We start from the raw sequence: 24,026 nt of genomic DNA, 5'->3' as shown, positions 1-24,026 counted from the left end.
CTTAAAAGAAAATGACAGAATTAATATAAAGCATTACTCAGTTAATAACTACATAAACAAACATCAAGCATAGTCACTGGTGGATCATCATTATTCATAAATAAAAATATTTCACACAGTGCAGTAAACTTAAAAACAAACCTGCAAACCATTGCAATAACCGCAACACTACACAAGGCAATAACCCTCTGCTCACTTTATATACCACTGAATGAAACAGTAGATGAAATAAAACTGAATTATGTAATCCAACACCTACCAAAACCTTTTTTATTGGTGGGCGACTTTAATAGCCATAATAAACTATGGGACAGTAAAAAAAAAACAACAAACCAAATCATTAAAAAAATAATTAACCGAAACCAGTTATGTTTATTAAATATCAAAGAGAACACATACCTCCATCCAGCAACAGGAACACTATCGGCAATAGACCTAACATTATGTGACTTAACCATATACATGGACGATAGCTGGAGAACACGCAACGATACATGTGGAAGCGACCACTTCCCAGTTAGACTGGAAAATGAAATTAGAGGACAAATTCCCTACTGGAATATACAAAAGGGAAATTCGGAAAAATTCCAAAACGCATGCCAACATAGATTAATACCCAAAGCAAACACTAACTCTGAACATATTACCTATTTCAGTAATACGCTACTTTCCATTGCAGAAGAGAACCTACCAAAAAGTTCTACATTCCCAAAATACAACAAACTCTGGTTCAATAAAAAATGCAAAAAGCCATAAGAATAAGATGTGCTAACTTAAGAAAATTAAAAAATAATCCAACAAAAGACAATTTGAACATATACAAATGCAGCAGAGCAAAAGCATGGAAAGTTATCAAAGAATCAAAACAGAACACATGAAAAAACTATGTATCAAAAATATATGAAAACACTAAAACTAAAAAAGTATGGGAGATTGTCAGGAAAATAATAGGGAAGAACAACAACAACCTGATTAAATACCTAATATGCAATAGCAACAAGACCACTGACAAGGAAAACATTGCAAACAAACTAGCAGAACAATTTTCAATAAATTCATCATTAAAAAAAAAAAATAAAATAAAAAATTTCAAGTTATAAAATGGAGAAAAGAAAAAAATTTACTTCAAATCAAAAAATGAAGAAAAGTACAACCACCCATTCAATAGCACAGAACTAAAAGAAGCAATACACAAATCTCTTGATACAGCAGTTGGTGCTGATGAAATTTATTATCAATTTCTTAAAAAAAACTACCAAAACCATCTCTGAATTACCTACTACAAATATATAATGAAATATGGATAAATAACAGTATCAAAAAAAAAAAAAAACTGGAAGCAGGCTAAAGTGATCCCAATACCCAAACCAAAAAAAAAGATTATACAGATCCAGTAAGCTATTGACCCATTGTCCTCACTAGCTGTCTATGCAAGACATTTGAAAGAATGGTTAAAGAAAGATTAACTTGATTCTTAGAAAACAAAAACCTGATTACAGAACATCAGTCAGGTTTCAGGAAAAGAAGCCCCATCGACCACCTAATAAGACTTAGAACAAGTATAAGGGAGGCATTTGCCCAGAAGGAACACCTAATAGCAATTTTTTTTACCTTGAAAAACATATGACACTATTTGGAAGTACAGCATCTAAAGAGACATGCATAAATTAGGATTTAATGGCAGAATGCCAGAATTTATCAGCAACTTTTTTAATGATACTCTTTCAAGTATGGATAGACAACATACTTTCAGTTCAAAAAGGACAAGAAATGGGTGTCCCCCAAGGAAGATCCTATCTATCACCTTTTTCAATATAAAAATAAATAATATCATAAAAAACCATATGCCCAGGAATCAACTACGCTCTATATGTAGACGTCCTACTCCTATACTATCAATCAAAATATATACCAACTGCTGAATGCAAACTCTAACTCTGCCTAATTAAGATAAATAAATGGCCATAGAAAATGGGTTAAAATTTTAAGATGAGAAAACAAAATGCATACATTTCTGTAAACTACAAAAGTTCCATCACGACCCCACCTTAAAAGTGGACAATAACACCCTTCCCATGACTAAGGAATTTAATCTAGAATCAGATTACCAGGCCTTTATGTGCTTTAAACTAACTTTACAACACAGCGTTAGCTACCTATATTTTCTCTATCGCTCTCCCTCGACCCAGGACTGTACTATAATCAATCATATCTCTGACAGCATAGATGTAGCACTCTCCCTTGACACTAGCACCCAAATTCATGTATTTGGTGACTTTAACCCCCACCACAGTAATTGGCATGGCTTCTATAACTACACAGACGCAGCTGGTAGTATCATTCATAACTTTTTTATATGGCATTCCTTGACACAGACAGTAACATTCCCAACCAGGCTCCCAGATCGTCAGGACCAGCAAGCCTCACTTCTGGATCTATTTCTGACAATGGTTCCTGAGGATTTATATAACAATGCCCATTGCCCACTCAGGAATGCTGATCATGCTGTGATAATGATAGACGTCACTCTAAACCCTCAACCCCAAGTTGAAGAGCTATTGCTCAAAACAACAAGGTACTACAATAAGGCTGACTGGGAAGCCATCAGAGATCATATCAGAGATGCCCCATGCGGAAATATCTTTTCATTTCCTGTGGAATAGTACACAAATGAGACCACTGAATGGTTCAAAGCAGCAATTCAAGCACATGTTCCCACATGGAAGTTCTATAGCAAACTCCACTCTCCCCAATGGTTTACTTCTTGTGCAGCTGCTATTGCTCAGAAGTAACATGCAAACTGTAGATTTATCTGGCATAAGTCCAGTATAAACAGACAAAAATTTATAGAAGCTAGAATTAATTGTAAGAAAGAAGTGGCGACAGCTAAAAGACAATATACCGAAACCATCAGAAAACGTATCGAAGTGCAGAAATTAGGAACTTGTTTTCTAAAAAATCTACAACAGTGTAGTAAATAGTGGGCAATCAACAATTCCCCCACTATCCTGCAATCATGAGGTTGTCTGCTCAGCAACTGAGAAAGCTAATTTGCTTGCACCTCAGTTTGCCTCAAACTCTACTTTGGACCCAGCAAACCACTCTCTTCCTGATTTTCCTTTGCAGACAAAAACCACATGAGATGATCTAAAAATCATCTCTTAAGTACATGATATCATAAAAAACCTAGACACCTCAAAAGCATGTGGATCTGATCTCATCCCGACTGTACTATTAAAAAGGATGCTCTGCTGAAGTTGCTCCAGTTCTTTCCAAACTGTTCAACAAATACCTTAACAAATCCTGCTTTTCTGCCTCTGTTGTACCAGTTTACAAGAATTCTGGCGAAAGAACTGACCCATTAAATTATCACCCCATTAGCCTCCTTCTTTTCACCAAAATATTTGAGTCCATAATTAATCAAGTTCTAATCCACTACCTTAGTTGCTAAATTTTAGTCCAACCATTAATATGGATTTAGGTAAGCATGTTCTACTGCAAATATCTTAACTGTAATCTCTGAACATATATACCATACACTGGATAAGGCAGTAACTCTAGATATATCTAAGGCTTTTGATAAGGTATGGCATGATGGTCTTCTCGAGAAAATCAGATCCTATGGTATTGCTGGAAAATACACAATATAATTAATTTCTTAAGTAAAAGAATAATCTAGGTTGTTCTCAATGGTCATACATCAAAACAATCTATAGAATTATAAAACTCAAATGACCTTGTAACAGGTGTTGTAACCCAATTGTTTTTTTGGGGGGTTTTTTTTGGGTTTAAATTAAAAAATATATCAAACTTTAAATTTAACTTCAGGTATTATGGTATCTGTTCAGTGCACATTTACCTATAATTATGGAAAACCACTTATAATTCAATGGTTGTAAGTTTTTTTTCCAAAAATAAACAATTATAAACAGAATGACTCATAGAAGTCTATATTCTTTTTTCATTTTAATATACTTTCATAGAAATGTTTCTGTTATGTCACAAAAAACTATTTTCTTTATTTCACAAATGTCATGCTCATACATTAATTCTATAGCTAATATAACATACTGACCCAACGGGTCACAAGTAGTCTAGTATAATATAAATGCAGGTGTACCTGGGGGGGGGGGTCGATCCTTGAACCTTTATTCTTGATATTCATAAATGACCTACCTGATAAAATTATTTTTGAGATGAATATATTTGCTGACGACACCATGCTCTATAACAGGCATGAGGGGAAAATAAATGAACACGTATCCAAGGCAATAGCGGAAATCCTAAAGAAAGACCTCCAGTCTGTAGTAGAATGGGCTCAAAAATGGATGTTAATGTTCAATGCTGCCAAGACTCATTTCCTTTAATAATTACAAGAAACCTTCTCAACCACCAATAGCTATGGCTAAAGATATATTGCCAGAAAGTACTTTGTTCAAACTCCTCATCGGGTACCATGAGCTGGACAGATACATTGAAAGCATTGCCGAGGCTACTGTAAAGAAGGTGGGCTCTCTTTCTACTGTGCTAGAAAGTTTCTTACGCCTGAAAGTATCCTGTACCTCTACAAAGCCACTATTCGCCCATGTAGGGAGTATTGTTGTCACATTTTGGCTGGCGCATCTGCTACTAGTTTCTCACTCCTAGACAGGGTTCAAAAGAGAGTTACCAACCTGATAGGTCCTGGACTATCATCTAAGCTTCAACCTCTGTTCCATCGATGAAATGTTGCATCCTTCTGCCTGTTTTGCAAGTATTTTAATGGTGAATGCTTCAACAAACTGCAAGCCCTTGTACCCTCTTGACGTAAATACCCCTGACAAACCCAACAAGCAGCAAAGTCCAACCCCTACACAGTAGAGACCCCTAGATATAAGAAAGCCTTCTACTCCAATAGTTTCTTTCCCAGAACTGCTAAACTTTGGAATTCCCTTCCGGGTTCCTGCTTCCCCAACTGTACTGATATGCAAAAGTTCAAGTGTAATGTGAATAGACATCTTGCTGTTCAATTCCCTACATAGTATCCCTTCAACTTATGTCCCTGATAATAGTGCCCTATATCAAAGTGGCACTGTGCCTTGTTTGGGGTGAAAATGTAATAAAGAAAAAAATATATATATATCCCAGTCCTTGACCAACACAAATACTTGATCGTCATATATGACAGGAAACTGACGTTCATACCACACATAAAATACTTAAAAACAAATGCTACTAGACAATTAATCAGTGTTAGCACACACTGACTGGGGTGCTGATGAAATTACATTATTAAAACTGTACCAATCTTTAAATAGATCCAAACTTGACTACAGATGTTTCCGCTCTGCAAGATCTACAGCAGATGTGCTAACTGTTATATCACATAGGATTAGTGAATCTCTTGACAAAGGTTTCCTTTCCAGGGCAATTGCCCTTGACATATCGAAGGACTTCGATAAGGTATGGCATAAGGGCCTACTTTACAAGATTTCCAGCTATGGTATTACTGGAAATGTTTTCTCAATCATGAAATCATTTCTCTTTGATAGGTTCATAAGAGTAGTGGTTGATGGGCAGAAATCAGAGGCCCACAGTATTACTGCTGGAGTCCCTCAGGGGTCCATCCTGGGCCCAACTCTCTTCCTGATCTACATCAATGATCTCCCAAAACACATACTTAAATCATTCGTTGACATCTATGCTGATGACACGACCATCTATGGCAACACATCAAAGGCTATAAATGACAAAGTTCTCTCTAATTTTCTCTCCTCTCATCTTGAGCGCGTGGTACAATGGGGGAAGAGATGGCTGGTAACTTTTAATGCATCCAAAACCAAGCTTCTATCTTTACATCATCTTCAACGCTCTGATCCCCATCTGGCATCAATTGAAATGGATGGCTCTCGTCTTGGGGAGGCTCCATGTTTTGACAAGCTTCTGGCTTTGACCTTTACTCCTGATCTGAAATGGAACACGTACATCAAATCTGTTGCCAGGGACGCTGGGAAAATGGTGGGATCCTTCTACCGCTCCAGAAGATATCCCACTACTAATGCAATTCTCTATCTGTATAAAAGCCAAGTACGTCCAAGGATGGAGTACTGCTACCACATCTGGGCAGGAGCTGCTAAAAACAGCCTATGCTGCCTTGACAGAGTGCAAAGTAGACTTCGTGGTTTAGTGGGGGATGCCCTTTTCTCTTCCCTGCAACCTCTCTTCCACAGAAGAGACGTTGCAAGCCTGTCTTTGTTTTATCGTTATTTCCATGGCAGGTGCTCGTCTGAGCTCCAATTCCTCATCCCCCCTCGCCAATCTTTCACAAGAAACACCTGTCTGGCTGAAACTACTGTCAATAATTTTCCCCACTCTTTATCTGTGCCTAAATCCAAACGTAGATTCCATGAGCAAAGCTTCTTTCTTAGAACTGCATCCCAGTGGAACTCTGCCACTTGCCTGTTTCCTACCTGACTACAACTTGGACGTCTTCAAGTCCAACATAAACAAACTCCTGACAAACCGCCCCCTTAAGTAAGGCACTCTATCAAAACCCTCAATACTAATGATTACTACAATACTATCTCATTGATTACTGTACACGCAATAACCCTTTTCCCTGAGTGGCTTTCAGGCCTTGATAAGTGGTGACCTCCATGTAAAAAATAAATATATGGAGCAGCCAGAAAATCATATATAAAGGAATAGATATGATACATCATCAAGGATTGAGATTGGCTTTGGGAGCTTGTATGTGAAGGCTAGCGAACCACCCCACATCATGTCTATCAAACCCTGCATATCAATGTGTTTTCCATCCACAATATACACACCTCTTTAACAAAAAATAAAATATTATCAAACCCTACAGCCTCCATATAAAGAACTTCCTCACAGAAACCTAAATAGAAACAACAAAAGTACATGAATCTATCAACTCAGAAACTTCGTTTTGGATGGTTGAACAAATTTAATAAATATTCTAAAACAAAAATCTGTCCCTCAACTTCCATGAAGAACTACTTAACATCCCAAATAAATATAATAGATACTCACAAATCTACACAGATGGATCAAAGGATGGAGACAGGGTAGGATATGCAACCATCCATAAAAATAAAAAATTAAAGAAAAGACACCCGGATGGAGCTTCTGTGTTTAGTGCAGAGGTGTCTACCATTGACTTGGCGCTAGATATAATAACAACTGATAAACATCAAAAATATCTCATCTTTACAGATTCTCTATCAGTACTCCTATCACTGAAAGAAAAGAAAATGATAAATCCCCTTATTACAAATCTCCTAAATAAAATAAAACCATAACAATGAATAAATACATAATCTTCTGCTGGATTCTAAGCATCTACATGAACAAAAAAGTAGATAAAGCGGCAAAAGATTCACTTCAACAAAACCATACAACGGGAAAAATTCCTTAGATCTAAAACCCAAAATAAATATATATATATCTAAAAGAAAATGGCAAGAACATTGGAACTCAGACACAGATAATAAACTATTCAAAGGACACCAAACATCGGAATAAGATACAAAACAGATGTCAAGAAAGGAAGAGGTAGTAATGACTAGACTATGAATATATCAAACTCATGTCACTCACTCACATCTACTAAAAGAAGAGGTGCCTATTTGCATAACATGTCAGGAGCCCTACACAGTACATCATATACTGACAGGCTATGTGGACTTTAAATGGGCCCGAATAAAGCATTACCAAAAGAATAGTCTAAGGGAGATATTTAACAAAATCAACTCAGAAAAATGATTTTTGAATTCCTGCAACAAAATATAACAAGATTTCACAAGAAAGATTAAAAACAACTAACCAACATCTAACACATTACAATTAATGTAAGCACACAGTGACTGGGGTGCCGATCAAATGACCCAAAAGTGGTTGATATGCAGTAAAACAAAACAAAACAAAACAAATGATCTACGAGAATTGATTGTTCTCATTCTGTCAGTCATGATCAGGTAGAAGTATTAATTCTACATAATTTTTAGTATCACCTGTAGCCATGATTGAATCTTACCCTTGAGAAAACAGTTGTTTAGTACTACTAACCAACACTTTTAACTGTTGTGCTATATGTTCATGTCGGAAAATCTGGTATGAATTTGGCAGTCTTAAACCTAATCTCATCAACATGTGTAGTATTGATGCTTATTATTATCTTACCAAATGAATATGGTCAAATGAGTCAATGAAAATAATATTGGTCCAGACCAAATGGGCAAGCCTAATGATTACAAATGTTTGTTAACACTTATGTCTAAGTGAAAGTCTTCTGGATGTTGAAAGATTTAATCCTTACAACATGCGATATGGAACATTTTTAATCCCATGGATTAAATAAGGGTTTAGTTTGAAATTCTGTATATGTTCCAGAGTTCAACCTGAAGATTCCCATGCATTTTTAGTGGACTTTAAATGGGCCCGAATAAAGCATTACCAAAAGAATAGTCTAAAGATTCCCATGCTTGGCTAGAAGGTTCCCTAGTTTAAAAAATATGCACTTGAAAAAGTCAATGGTTACATCAATCGAAATGTGAAAATAACTAAAACGAGAATAATTGTCTCAATAATCGAAAATTAAATATTTTTTTTAGTTATCTGTTTTTAATTGACTTAATTTGTTTTTTTTATCTAGTTCTTGTTTAAGATCATGGCTTGAACAAGATACATCTTGCCCAACATGTCGCACGATGCTGAATGATAGACCAGCTGGTGATCCGAATGGCAATGTGCCCGAAACGGAAGTTCTCCCGGAGAACCTACCTCCTCCGGGTGCTACTAATCAACAGACTACAAACCATTTCTTCCATTTTGATGGTAAGTACTCAGCATTTATTACTTTTTTTTATCTCGTCAATTACTAACTGCATCTACCCAGTGTTGGCCCTGTCTGTAGAGCATTAGAATATGCTGACTGCCCCCCTGCAGAGAGTAAAAGTCTCTCAATGGGTCACCTGTTGACTGTGTGGTGGCTGTAATGCTTAAGGATAGGATTCTGGTGGTTGAGCAGATCATGTTCAAGGTACTACAAGGAAATGAGCTGCAACACAACACTTTGGCCCTTATTTTAAGATGGGTTGTTAGACGGTTGGTCATGTCTGGCATTAAATCAGACATAAGAAAATATGTTCACATTCTCTATATTAGACAAACTGATTTAGTGAGTTGGTGACTTATAGGTCAATCAACCTGCCTGATAATGGACTCAATATAATGAGAAACTGAAATTTTTTCCTAAAAATGAGGTTTTTAGAAAAAAAAAATGGAAGAAATGCAGATGCTTGAATCCACCAGCAAGATGAGTATATTTCTCTTGTATTCCTGTTGTGTTGAGGTGAATGGGTATCCCCCCCCCCCAACTTCCCATATAGGGATCCAAGGTGGGGAAGGAGCCAGAGGGATGAAATAGATAAAATACATAAATATTAAACAAAAAGCCTCACAAACGAAATCACCCCAAAGTCTCAAACAATGCTAGTTCAGACACTGAAACAGAAAATCAAAATCAAAACCTTCTCTACTTCATAGTAATAGAAGCAACTGAAGGAAAACCAATAATAAAAATTTCTCCATTCAAAACAGAAAATATTATCAAATATCAAACCTAAAATGGTCAAGAAACAGAATAAGGGCACACTGCTAGTAGAAGTAACAAGCCAAAAACAAAAATCTCCAAATAGAAACATTTCGAAAACCAAAAAAATCTAAACCTACTCTTACAAAACACTTAATGCTAGTAAAGGAGTGATCAGGACCACTGCATTATCCCTGTGCCTTAAAACCCCAAATGTTATTGATGGCAAAATAATCCAAATTAAAAGATCTGGTGAAATCATAAATACAAACACCTACATCCTAACATTTAACACCTACCAAATCCCAAATAACATTAAAATAGGGTATGAAAAAATAGATACTGAACCTTACATACCAAACCACTCAGATGCTACAACTGCCAGGGATGTGGACACCATCAAGACCAATGTCCACACCCTTCAGTATGCCTGAGCTGTGGAGATAACAAGACACACATAGATTGTAAAAAGAACCAAAATGATCTTAGCACAAATTCAAGAGTGACAAATTGTGTCGTGGAACAACAGTGAAAATAAGAACAATCAAGTCCAAGTTTGGTTAAGGAACAAGTGTATTAATAATATACAAAGATAGGAAAGCGTGTATATCTGCTGGGCACTCGGCTAGTAGTTGAAGTGCAGTCGCATCTCTCTCACTGGTGTTGGAATTACTAACGCCATTTATAGTGCTAATCTGTGTAAATTCCTCTGTTCAAGAAAGGCCGGTATAACACCCCCCCCCTTTGAAAATATCCCATCTGGGATTAATAACGTTTTTGTTTTGGGTTCACCCTAATCAATTCTGTTGATTTCCGTTTTCTGTTTGATCTTCTGTTCTCTGGAGCTGTCTCTGGTATGGACACCTGAAAGTATCAAACACTGTGTCCATGATGTCCTCCTCAGGCCACCTCACTGTTCAAGTATCTTTTCTGAATTTGATTAGTGTGAAGTTTGTGCACAAAGTCTGGTCCCTTAATCATGTAGACCATGTTGTCTATTTGTTTCTCAACAATGCTGGACTCCCCAGAAAGTCTTATTATTTTTGTGAATCTTGTAGAATACTCTTTCACCAACTTTATACTGTTTTTTTTTTTGTTATCGTTTTTTTTTAAGTTTGGCCTATCTTGGTTTGGTAACAACTTGTGAAAAATCGATCTAACCTTGCATCCGAACATAATCTCAGCAGGTGTCTTTGACATTTCGATGTTTGCATTTGAAGTGACTCTGTAGATTTGTAAAAACTGTTGGATTGACTTATCCGTCGGCGACCCACTAACTTTTTTCAGGGCTCTCTTGAATGTGTTAACGAATTTCTCTGTTTGTCCATTACTTCTTGGGTGGTATGGCGGAATGGTTATATGGTCGATTAGATGATCCTCGCAAAAATGTTTAAATTCGATAGACGTAAATTGCGTTCCATGCAGTCTACTACTCCAAACCTAGTGAATAGTTCATACAGGAAGTTGATAGTTACCTCTGATGTGGGATTCTTACATTTTAATACTTCCGGCTATTTAGATAGACTGTCTACAACAATGAGATAGTAGAACCCATCTAGCGGTCCTGCAAAATCTAAATGAATCCTAAACCAAGGTCGGTCCGGTTTTGCCCACGATCTGAATTGAGTCTGAGAAGCTTTCATAGCTAATGCGCATCCTCTACAGTCCCTGATTTTTTCCTTCTATATCCTTGTCCATGTTTGGCTAATAAACAAAAGAGCGCATAAGGCTTTTCATTCTTGATATACCTGGATGTCCTACATGGAATTCCTTGAGCATTCTTTTCTGTAATGTTGCAGGAATTACGACCCTGTCACTATATAACAGGACGTTATCGCAAATTGAATAAATTTCTTCATCCAGTTTGTTATTGTTGATCCTTTCTTTCGTGCGTATAATAAATTCGTCCACCTCTGCCTTACTCTTAATCTCATCAAGAATATAATGCTTAGCACCTCTTTTTCAATTTGTGAGTAGTTCTTTTCGGCTGGCAAAAGTGATCGGGATGAATGTGCTATGGGTTTCACTTTTCCATCATCCATTTTGTGTAAAATGCATGCTCCTATGTCATAGAAGCTGGCATTGCTTGCAACTATAATTTCACGCTTGGGATTATAATGTGCCAGAAACAAGTCAGACGTTAAAATCTCTTTAATTTTCCGAAATGCTTCTTCGCACTCTTGCATCCAGACCCATTTTTGGTCTTTCCTTAACAGTTCATTTAAAGGCGACCTTAGTTTATGCATATTTGGCACAAATACATTGTAGTAATTTGCCAAACCTAAGAAACTTTGTAAAGACGCAATATTTTCTGGAGCAGGCATATTCTTTTATTTCACTCGATCTATCTGGATCCGGCCTTCTTCCATGTTTATCGATGATTTGCCCCAAGTATTTTATTTTCTCCATGAAAAATGTACATTTTTCCTGATTTAAAATCCATAATCTTGGATCCTTTTGAATACTTGGTTTACATGAGCTTTGTGTTGTTCTTTGCTAACGCTTTTCATTAACACATCATCCAGGTACCTTACTGCAAAATCCAATCCATTAACATAATGTCCATAATTTGCTGAAAAATCGCAGGGGCGACTTTGACCTCAAAAGGAAGTCTGTTAAACTTGTACAATCCCTTATGGGTATTAATACATAGCAGCTTTGAACACTCCTCATCGACTGGAACTTGTAAGTACGTGTCACTGAGGTCGATTTTAGAAAAATATTTCCCTCCACTCATTTTTGCAAATATCTCTTCAGAGCTCGGAAGAGGATAATGATCTTGTAATGCCCTGTTTAAACCTATCACGAAGTTGGTGCAAACCCGAATCTCCTTACTCTTCCTTTTGATGTAAACCATTGGTGCAGCCCACTCACTGTGATCAATTTTTCTGATGACACCCATGTTTTCGAATCTCTCTAATTCACCGTGTATCTGTTCTATAGCGGTGTATGGAACATTTCTTTTCTTTCTGAACACTGGCTGTTCATTATTTTTACGTCAAATTTTGCTACTGCTTTTGTACACCTTCCCAAACCACCTGAAAATACGTCTGGGAAATTCTCTTTTAACTCCCTCTTAAGTTTTTCTGTCTCTATTCGAATCCTCAACCTTTTGGCAAAATAAGCTTAAAGGCAGATCCCATAGTCTAAACTTTTCAAACAGATCAGTTCCAAAGAGGTTGTTTGATTTTCGTATGACAAAAATTCTTGCTTTTTCGGTTCTGTTCTGGAAAAAAAGATTCATCAATAATTCTCCTTTGAAGGTAATTTTTTCACCACTGACGCTTCTCGCCATTTTATGTGATTTAATCATAGTGGGTCTCCCAAGCCTCTTCCATGTCTATACATTAATAATGGAAATGTCAGACCCACTATCAAGTTGTAGCCTTACTTTCTTTTTAAACATTTTGACCTGTACATATTTCCGGATATTTTGTTCCTCAGGTTCAATTTTCATAAGTTTAATGGATGTCTTTCTACCAGATTTTTTTTCTACAATGCGATGCTTTATGCTCTTTCTGGTGGCAGTTGTCACGTGTTTGAATTTGTAGGGACACTCATTGTACCAATGTTTATTTCCACACTTCCAACATGGTCCAGGTGGATCTTTTCCTTGTTTCTTTCTCTGGTTATTTTTTTAAGTCGGATTTTTCTTTTGATGGATCTTTTTAATATGTGACACTCCGTTTTCCTCTGTCACGACTTTCTTGTTTCAACTCAATAACCCGTTTAGTCTTCCGTTAAATTTTGTAGTTTCAAATTCGGTTCATTTTCAAGTTTATTTAAAACATGATGCCTAATTTCAGCGTCTTTATTTAAGACCAGCCCTTGCACAAATATTAAACATTTAAAATTATCTGCTGCTTCTAGTAACATTCATACATTTATATCGCCTATGGAAGAGACACGTTTTTACAGAAAACAGTTCTGTAGGTAGCATAACTGTTTCTTGGAAGCTCAACTCACTGGTCTTTTTTTTTTGGGAGAATAAAATTCACGAACTTTTTATGCTTGGTTGTTCCCAATTTTCTTAGCAAAAGCCTAACTTTTTTTTTGTGTCTGACCAGGTACTACAATCCGATATAAAAAATATCCTCATATCGTCTGTAGTACTGGACGAAAGTGACATCGCCTTCTGGATTATAATTGAAATTTTCAATAGCGGCTCACACAGCTGTTTGAGAAAATGCATTATGATTATTGTCCGCTTTAGTTAACTGTGTTGCCTCCAGAATTTTTCTTTGTTCCTCCTGTGTTTTCATCAATATTTCCTCGAAGCGTTTTTGTTGTTGAAGCATTTTTTCTTTAAATGCTTGTTTAAATCTCTCTTCTCTTTCTACTTGTTGAATTTGCTGCTTTTGCAACGCAAGATTTTGCTCTGCCTGAAATTGGAACAATTCCAATAGTGAATCTTTGAATTTTGTATCCATCATACAAATTCAGTTTACAATTTACGCTTGTATTAAAGAAATATTCCTTAGTAAAAAAAAAAAAAAAAAAAATCAACCAAGTTTTCTTTCCCAATTCTTTTGTTTGAAGAACAACAGTTTAGCAGTCCTTTTGTAACTTAATTTGTTGAACGTTATATTTCTAGTCTTACTAGAAACAATCCAGCGAAATAACATTTGTTTAACATTTTTACTTTATTTGCACGTGTTTTTAAATAGCAAAAATAAAATCTGTCGCTTTAAATATCTGATGAATTCGTATGGAAAACATTTTTTTTTTTTTTTTTTTTTTTTTTACCCTCTTTGTCTTTTGCAAAAAATGACTTGATTCTTTACGTGTTTGCTAAGCACAAATGACGTACGCGAATAATTATTTTTCACGGTCTGTCTCTTTTCTCTTGACAAAGTCCAGCATGTTTCAAATCCCAAATGTTATCAAAATAATGATAAGCTTACACGGTATTTGCTAGTTAGTTTTGGACAGTTTATCTTTGCAGAAGAAAATTCTTACCGTAGGAAAAATGGCTTCTGGTGAAGAAAAAAATGAACCCTTTTTCCCTTTCTAAAACACTTGGTGTGTTCAATTATTAAATAATTGAAAACATTCACGTTTTTCGCTGTAGATTTTGGTAGCAAGTTTTTTTCCGGTGCCAAATTACTATTGTAGTAATTAATTCGCTGTTAATCCTTGCATATCCAAATATCTGTTGAAATGACGAAAGTGTTCTGCCATAAAGATTTTACGAATCTTTATTTCAATCACTTTTGGTGATTCTCTGCAGTGATGGTCGTTTCGATTCCTTGTCGCCAATTGTTGTATTGTGGATCAACAGTGAAAATAAGAACAATCAAGTCCAAATTTGGTTAAGGAACAAGTGTATTAACAATAATATACAAAGATAGGAAAGCGTGTATATCTGCTGGGCACTCGGCTAGCAGTTGAAATGCAGTCGCATCTCTCTCACCGGTGTTGGAATTACTAGCGCTATTTATAGTGCTAATCAGTGAAAATTCCTCTGTTCAAGGAAGGCGGGTATAACACAAATGGGAGAAAGAAAGAAATTAATAGAATAAAATACACAAAAACTATAACTTTCCATGAAACTCTTAACCTAGTTGAAAATATGAGATATTCTGAAATAAGATACATAAAACCAAATAACTGTAACAAAAAAATTTATCAAATTTGAAGATATGAAATTACTCAATGAAATGAAAGGACTAATGGAATAGTTTTTTTTTTTTTTTTTTTTTTTTTTTTTTATTACATTTTCACCCCAAACAAGGCAAATTGCCACTTTGGTGTAGGGGGCTACTATCAGGGGCAACAACTACTGGGGTACTATGTAGGGATTTGGGCAGCAAGGTGTCGGTTCACGTTACACTTGAACTTCTGCACGTCAGTACTGTTGGGGAAGCAGGGACCTGGAATGGAATTCCAGTCTTGCGGTTCTGGGGAAGAAACTATTGGAGTAAAAAGATCTTTTACATCTAGGGACCTCTACATTGTGGGGGTGGGATCTAGTAGCCTGTCGGGTTTGTCGAGGGTGCTCGCGTCGTGGGGGCACAAGTGATTGCAGTTCGTCAGAGCATTCACCACTAAAATACTTGTAGAAAAGGCAGAGGGATGCAACATTTCGTCGATGGGACAGAGGCTGAAGCTTAGATGCCAGTTCAGGGCCTATCAGGTTTGCGACTCTCTTTTGAACCTTGTCAAGGAGCGAGAGACTAGTAGCAGATGCACCAGCCCAGATGTGGCAGCAATACTCCATACATGGGCGAATGGTGGCCTTATAGAGGTACAGGATACTTTCGGGTGTTAGTAGTTTTCTAGCACGGTAGAGAGAGCCCACCTTTCTTGCAGCGGCCCTGGCAATGCCTTCAATGTAATTGTTCCAACTCATGTTTCCTGTGAACGTTAGGCCAAGGAGTTTGAAAGATGGACTCTCAGATAAAGAGTCGTTGGCCATTGCTATGGGTGGTAGAGAGGGTTTCTTGTAATTATTGAATGAAACTAGTTTAGTCTTGGCAGCATTGAATGCGACCAACCACTTTTGTCCCCATTCAACTACAGATTGGAGGTCTTCCTCTAGTGTTTCTGCCATTTCTTTAGAAATGTGTTCATTCGTCTTCCTGTCGTGTCTGCCATAGAGTGTAGTGTCATCAGCATATATACCCATCTCAGAGGCAATGTTGTCGGGGAGGTCATTTATGAATATCAGGAACAATAGAGGTCCAAGGATAGAACCCTGGGGCACTCCCGCATTTATATCATATTGTTTAGATGTGCGACCGTCGAGGACTACCTGGATTTTTCTCTTATCTAAGAAGGATTTAATTATGTTAAGTATTCTACCAGTGATACCGTATGATCTGATTTTACTGAGGAGACCCTCATGCCATACCCTGTCAAAAGCCTTAGATATATCTAGAGCTACCGCTCTGCCTTCCCCCGCTTTGTCCAGTGAATGGTATATACGTTCAGAGATCACAGTGAGGATGTCTGCTGTGGAACGGGCTCGTCTAAATCTATATTGTTTGTCAGTCAGTAGTTTAGCATCTGTAAGATGATGGACTAGAGCATGGTTAATTATGGTCTCAAATATTTTGGCAAAAAGTGGGAGGAGGCTAATGGGGCGATAATTTGATGGATCTGTCCTTTCGCCAGAATTCTTGAATACTGGTACAACAGAAGCAGTTTTCCAACAGCCCGGAAAGCAAGCTTCATTAAGACATTTGTTGTAGAGTTTGGAGAGAACTGGAGCTACTTCGGCTGAGCACTTTTTTAATAGCACAGCTGGGATAAGATCGGGTCCACATGCTTTTGAGGTGTCAAGGTTTTTTATGATAGCATGCACCTGAGCAGGGGTGGTTTTCAGATCGTCTAGTGTGGCGTCTGTCCGCATAGGAAAGTCAGGTAGGGGGTGGTTGGAAGGGTCCAGTGTGGAGTTTGAGGCAAACCGACTGGCAAGCATGTTAGCCTTGTCGGTTGCTGAGGAGACAACCTCGTGATTGTTGGTTAGTGGGGGAATTGTTGATTGCCCATTATTTACTACACTGTTGTAGATTTTCCAGAAGTCTCGAGTTCCTAGTTTTTGTGCTTCGATGCGCTTTTTAGTGGTTTCCGTAAATTCTCTCTTAGCTGTCGCTATTTCTTTCTTAACGTTATTTCTAGCTTCTATATACTTCAGTCTGTTTGAACTGGACTTATGTCGGTTAAACCTACGGTATGCATGCTGCTTTTGAGTAATGGCAGTTGCACAAGTCGACGTAAACCATTGGGGAGAGTGGGGCTTACTATAAAATTTCCGCATGGGAACATGCGCTTCGATTGCAGTTTTGAACCAGTCAGTGGTCTCGTTTGCACATTGTTTAGCAGGGAGAGAGAAAATATTTTTCCATGGAGCATCTCTAATTAGTTCCCTGATGGCTTCCCAGTCAGCCTTATTATAATATCTCGTTGTTTTGAGCACTGGCTCTTCAGTTTTGGGTCTAGAGTTTAGGGCGATTTCAACCATTATCACTGCATGGTCAGCGTTCCCGAGTGGGCTGTGGGCCTTCGTTATGCAGTCATCGGGAACTGTGGTCAAAAACAGATCTAGAAGTGATGCGTGTTGTTCTTCCTGGTCAGGGAAGCGGGTTGGAAACGTAACAATTTGTGATAGGGAGTGAGATATAGCGAAGCTATGGGTTGTGCTGCCCGCTGCATCTGTGTGAGTAGAGAATCCAAGCCAGTTTTTGTGGTGGACATTAAAGTCACCAAACACATGTATTTGTGCGCTAGTGTCGAGGGACAGTGCCGTGTCTATGCTGTCAGATACTTTGTTTATTATGGAGCAGTCCCGAGTCGAGGGAGAGCGGTAGAGAAAATAATAGTAGCTAATACTGTGTTGCACGTTTAGTCTAAAGCACATAAAGGCTTGATCATCTGTTTCTAGGTTTGTTTCTCTAGTCAAGGGAAGGGTATTACGAATGTAAACTCCAAGTCCGTGCATATGTCTGTCAGAGTCCTTACGGCAGAGTGGGAGATATCCAGGCATGTTAAAGTGGTTAGAGGGAATGGAGGAGTGTAGATTAGTCTCACTTAGTGCTAAGATATCCGGGGTATTTGTTAAGAGAAATGCTTCAACATCAGCTAAGTTAGTTCTAAGCCCACGGATATTTGTGAATGAGAGCCTCAAGGGAGGAGGCAAGTTGAATTTGTTTGTCCCTAATCCTGGTTTAAGCTTATTTTTAGATTGTACTGTCTTCATATTTTTTTTTTAAGAGTTTCGGTAAGGGGGAGCTAAACAAGAGGTTATGCGGAGCTTCAGACATGCATCACCAGTAGACCATCAGCTGACCTTTCTCCAATTAGGATTGTGGCCTCAGGAAAGCCCACCGAGTGCAGGGTCCCTTTCCATGCGCGTCATGGCACTGCAAACAACCCGATATTATTCAACTGTTGATGGAGCAGCCGCTCTAAGCGCTACCAAAGAGTTAGGGCTCCTGTACTACCAGTCGGGAACAGCAGCCAGGAACTGTCAATCCGGTACCCTCAACCCTTTAGAAGAAGGTCAACCCAATCTAATCGCTCAGGCATATCTTATACTCAAGCACTCCCAAATGTTCAGTTTTAGGGGTGGGGCATGCTGGGAATGGGGAAGAACGGCGTTCATTGCCCTAGCCAGGAAACAAGATCTACCGCTGGGTGTTTCTGTCGAATCACTGAGATAGTGTCTCTGCGCTTGACTAATAGGCAAAGAAGGAGTATGGAAGCCGGGCGATAGACAGAGCCTATCTACTCCTTAAGCAATTTAGGTTTGCAAACCGGTGAATTTGTTTGAGTCACCAGCTCTAGGAAGGTTGTCATCCAAGACTGAAGAGGCCTCTCTCCCCTTTGGTTTAGTTTCAGAGTTTTCCTTCTCCTAGACGGATGATCTGGGAAGACCTACTGGGTCCGTCAGCCCTGAGAGGGTTTTCTCCGCGCCTAGGTTCTAATCCAGGTATTTCTGCGACCCCGCGTTGTTAGTGTTACTGGGTTAGTTTGTGAGGGATTTTATCTCTACTGATTAGTTACACTCCTCAAAGTGATTTAGGGACATGCTATTTACTTGTTAATGGATAAAGGGGGGGGGGGTGAAGTTCATGCAGTGTAAGCGTCTATGTTTGTAAGAGGGCTTGTTAGGGAGGAGATAATGTGATTTTAGTCTTACCCTTTTTTTTTTATTTTATTAATGTTAGCTTAGGTCTAGTATAGTGTTACAGTATGAGTAGGTATTAAGAATTGAGCTACGAGTTTTGCCCGAGCTATTTTAGATGATAGGAGGGTTAAGATGTAAGGGCAATATAGCATGGATAAGACAGCAAGTTTTGAGTCATGCGTAATTAGGTGAATAGATATATGGGCAGATTTTCAGTAGGTGCGAATAGAGTTGAAGTTGTAGGTATTTTTTAGTAAGAGTCATGGGGTGTTTTGCATAACAAGGAGTGTCGTTTCAATAACGTAATTAGTCGTTGCAAAACTCGAGGAGACAGTTGTGTAGTGCATATCGCTTTGTTTCTGGGTACTTTGGCTGTTAAGTACCTGCCTTTATGTGCATAGGCTGTTGTCCCTTACTGGATAGGAATGAGCTGTAATGCATGCCTTAGAGGTAGAAATGTATAGATGTTTAGTGATGGCTATTAAATCAGTTTGCATGTGAGGGATTAGGGGCTGGAAGTTAGCGATTCCACTACAGATGCGGGCAATGTGGGAGTTTAGTGGCGGATAGGTTGGAAGGAGTAGATTGTTAGCGTTCAAGAGAAGAGGGGTTATTTATTTACAGATGGATTTCCATTAGGATTTTTGAGTTACAGGTAAGGTTTAGTTTGAAGAAGGGAGGAAAATTTTTTTTTTTTTTTTTTTTTTTTATGCATGCAGGTAAGACAAACGCAATCGTCTTGGAGGTAAAATGTATAAGATTTCGTAGCTAGCTATTAGGTTTTTCCCTCCCAGTTATAGGGACAGCTAGTTCGTTGGGATTTGGAATTGTAGTCATTGAGGTCAGGCGCAGAGTGTTGCATCTATTCAGAAAATTAGCCCTAGTATCACAGCTGGGATTATGTATATTGCAGTTACAAATATAGTGTCAGTCAAATTATGAGCAACGTGCAGTGGTTTGGTATGGTATGAGTATCATGGAGGACACTTAAATACAAGCAAGCGTACGGTGATTGCATATATTAAGTATACTACTTAAATAAAGTTCTTCTGTCTTCTATAGTAGAAAGAAAGGTGGTCCTAGCTCTTCTATATTCTTGCATAGGCTATTCGTTATCGAGTAGAGTTCTTCTGACCATAAAAACGGCTCGCGTGGGACTAAGTGTTAGAGACCATTTTTACGCATATGTAATTAAAAATTAAAATGCATTAAATAAATACATTTAAAGAGAAGGTATACAGTTGGTAAAAGCAAAAAGAGAAATAAATAAACAAAGTGAATAAATAAATAAAAAATAAAGTAATAGAACAAACGACTCGCATGGAAGCAAAGAGTTAAAGACAATATATGCGCATATAGTTAAAATACATTTGTCAAAATTAAGAAGAAAAAAAAAAAAAAAAAAACAGTTGCCATTTTGGTAATATTAGGATTTGTTAATTTAACTTAGCTTATATTGTTTGCCCATGTTCAAAATTGTCGCGTCTGTCAGCGAGGCGTAACCCTGTTAGTGTGACGGCTTCACTTCCTTTCCCCGGATTTTATATCTATTTATAGTGCGCACATGTGTATGGTAATTTTACTTTTTTATTTTGTTCTTTATTTTTAGGTTAAACTTCTGTCTTCTATAGTAGAAAGAAAGGTGGTCCTAGCTCTTCTATATTCTTGCATAGGCTATTCGTTATCGAGTAGAGTTCTTCTGACCATAAAAACGGCTCGCGTGGGACTAAGTGTTAGAGACCATTTTTACGCATATGTAATTAAAATGCATTAAAAAACTATAAAATAAATCAACATTGAAAATAAAGATTACATAAACGAACAAAGCTCCCAAACCAAAATTCAACCCAAAGTACTCATAAAACGTCAAAGTATTTCAACACCTATAGAAACAACCCCTCTTACTGAAAAAAAAACAGGCACCAAAAACTCCCATGAAGGGAAAGGAAATAAACCCCACCCAGCAAAGAAGTTAAAACTAAAATAAATAAACTACGCTCAACTTATATATTAAGAGCCTCAATTCAAAACAGATTTGAGGACATGGACATCAAAGATCAGATACTAACAACTAACAAAAATTAACAAATCAGAGGTGATGGATCCAAATAACAAAACCCATAACACCCAATGACTAAAAAAATCCATACCAACAAATAGAATTTTACAATGGAACATAAGAGGTAAAAGTAAAGTGTTGAGATATTATGTTGAACAAAGATGGCTGCAGTAAATCAAATCGGCAAAGAATCAATGCAGTCTCAATTTCAAGTGTTGAGTAATTCTTAGTAACAAAAATGGCGGCAAAGAATCAATGCAGTCATGATTCAGTCGTTTTGAGATGGAGGTCGACAGAGAACTGAATTGAATCCAAAATTCGATATTTTTTATAATAACATTTGAAGCTTCTGATTGGTTGATTCCCATAACCATGGTTATAAAAACGATTGTTGAAATAATTGGAGTCATACCCTCATAAGTAATTAATGAAAAAGTCCTTTCTGACTCAATTTGGTTTGACTTGAGAAAAGAAAAAAAAAATAAATAAAATAACGTTTTTTTTTTCGTTTTTTTTTTTCTTTGGAATTTGTTTTAGTTCGCATTGGTCCCAAAAAAATCAATATATTGGTATATGTGCAAAAAGAAGCCATTTTTAATCACATATAAAAATACAGATATACTTTTCAAATATATATATATATATATATATATATATATATATATATACAAAAAAATACATATAGATATAATACTATTCAAATATTTATCTACACGCAAATACATACAAATATACATACTTTTCAAATTCATATATAGCGACATACAAATATATATATATATATATATATATATAAAGAGAGAGATCCAAATATACACGCTTTTCAAGCATATACAGATACTTTTTTTTTCTTTTTTTTTTTTTTTTTTTTTTTTTTTTGTTAAACAAAATTTCAAAACATTCTGTTAGATTTCTTAGTTAATTTGGTTAGGAAGACAAAAAATGGTTGCAGTTTAACATTGTGCCTGGAACAATTTACAATCTGTTATTATTATTATTTATTCATTTTTCCCTTTTGTGTGGTTTCGACTTCTCATTTTGGATTTCTGTAAATAGATTTATTTATGATTAAATTCCAAAAAGTTTGGCTATAAAATGTTTTAAGTTTATCCTTTTCATAGGTTTAGTGAAAATATCGGCTATATTATTCTCAGATGTTACATAACTTAGATTAATAGATTTTTTACTTATTTCATCCTTTATGGAATGATGCTTCGATCTTTTATGAATCATAGAATTATTTGCTAATAAGATACTACTTTGGTTGTCACAATGAATTACTATTGGTTTTTTGCTTAGATTTGGTTTTAAAATAGAATTTAGAAGGGTGCTTAGAAAAATTGCCTCTTGTGCAAGTGCCACAAACTCTGCTTCACATGTAGAAAGGGCAACAAGTTGTCGTTTTTTTTAGTTTTCTAGATCATAGGTCCGGTCTTTGACAGTCTAAAATACTTACTCTTTTTTGATCCTCAGAGTTACCCCAATCGTAATCTGAAAATCATTCTAAATTTAAAGGATATGTCGACTTTTTAAATATTAAAGATTGTTCCTTGGTTCCTTTTAGATATCGAAGGACTTGTTTTGCATAAGTAAGGTCCTTAATTGTCAGTTTTGATAAGTTTGGAGATAGCTTTGTTACAGTGTAACGTATATCAGGCCTTGTGGCAGTCATCAAATCGATTAGACTTCCAATAATTTCTCTGTATAATCAATCGTCTATTAATTTAGTTTTGGTCTCTATATTTTTATTTATATCAATCTCAACAGGAGTTATAAATGGTTTGCAATCTTGCATTCCGAATTTGAGCAGATTTTTTTCAATGTACCGTGATTGGTTCATTGTTATAGTGTCATGTTTGCAGGTAAACTTTATACCAAGGAACCATAGCAATTGTCCAAGATCGGCCATTTTAAAATTTTTATTTAATTAATTTTTAACATCTTTAAAGTATTGTCACAATTTGAGACAAGTAATACATTGTCAACTCCAAAAACCAAAACAACAATTTATTACCTATGTTTTTGGTATACATGCACACGTCCACGAGACATTGCTTGCATTCTTGTTCTATTAAATAATTATGGAGTGTTAAATTCCAATTGTGAGCCCTTTGTTTTAGACCGTTCAGTGATTTATTCAGTTTCCATACAAGATTTTTATTTTTCATTTTAAATCCCTGTAGAGGGAAAATATAAATCTCACAGTCAATCAGAGCATTTAAATAACTATTTTTCTACATCCATTTGATGTATTTTTAAATTTTATTGAGTGACAAATTGCAATAAAATTCTAATTGTCGTTAGTAAAAATGTGGCAAAATATTCCACTCCAGAAATTTGTGAAAAGCCTTTTATAACAAATCTTGCTTTAAAAGTTTCATTGCTAAAGGCTGTGATTTTTTTTTTTTTTTTTTTTCTTTTTGAGAAAAATCAACGAGAAGAAATTATATTCTTATCCTTTGGTTTTTCCACCATTTCATATATATTATTTTCAGATAAAGCTTTTAATTCGGATTTCATAGGGTTTTTTTTCCATTCTGGGTGATTTTCTGAATTAATTGCCTCATAACTTACTAGTGCACTTTTCAATGAGTAACAGTAATCCACTGCGTAATCATGTATCTTTTCAATTTTTAAAAAGCATGGCCTTTTTTGTTCCCTTATTATGGTATCGACGTGTCCGGTTAATATTTATGTCAGTAGTTTTACTGCAATTGTCGTCGGTATTAATATTTTTGTTC

At 36.5% G+C, this 24,026-nt stretch overlaps 1 protein-coding gene across 3 annotated transcripts in view; it reads left to right on the top strand.

The window, feature by feature from the left end:
* LOC145259780 (E3 ubiquitin-protein ligase AMFR-like) overlaps positions 1-24,026 on the top strand; it is a 116,175-nt gene that overhangs the window by 51,579 nt on the left and 40,570 nt on the right. For all 3 annotated transcript variants that reach the window (XM_080117536.1, XM_080117537.1, XM_080117538.1), the window contains exon 9: positions 8,657-8,838. In XM_080117536.1, the coding sequence (XP_079973662.1) occupies positions 8,657-8,838 (182 nt within the window). The remainder of the gene's footprint in view (positions 1-8,656; positions 8,839-24,026) is intronic.

The sequence above is a fragment of the Euprymna scolopes genome, chromosome 35, assembly GCF_053919585.1.
Source record: "Euprymna scolopes isolate OS-2025 chromosome 35, ASM5391958v1, whole genome shotgun sequence".
Classification (NCBI taxonomy): domain Eukaryota; kingdom Metazoa; phylum Mollusca; class Cephalopoda; order Sepiida; family Sepiolidae; genus Euprymna; species Euprymna scolopes.
This window is presented reverse-complemented; position numbering and strand designations above follow the sequence as displayed.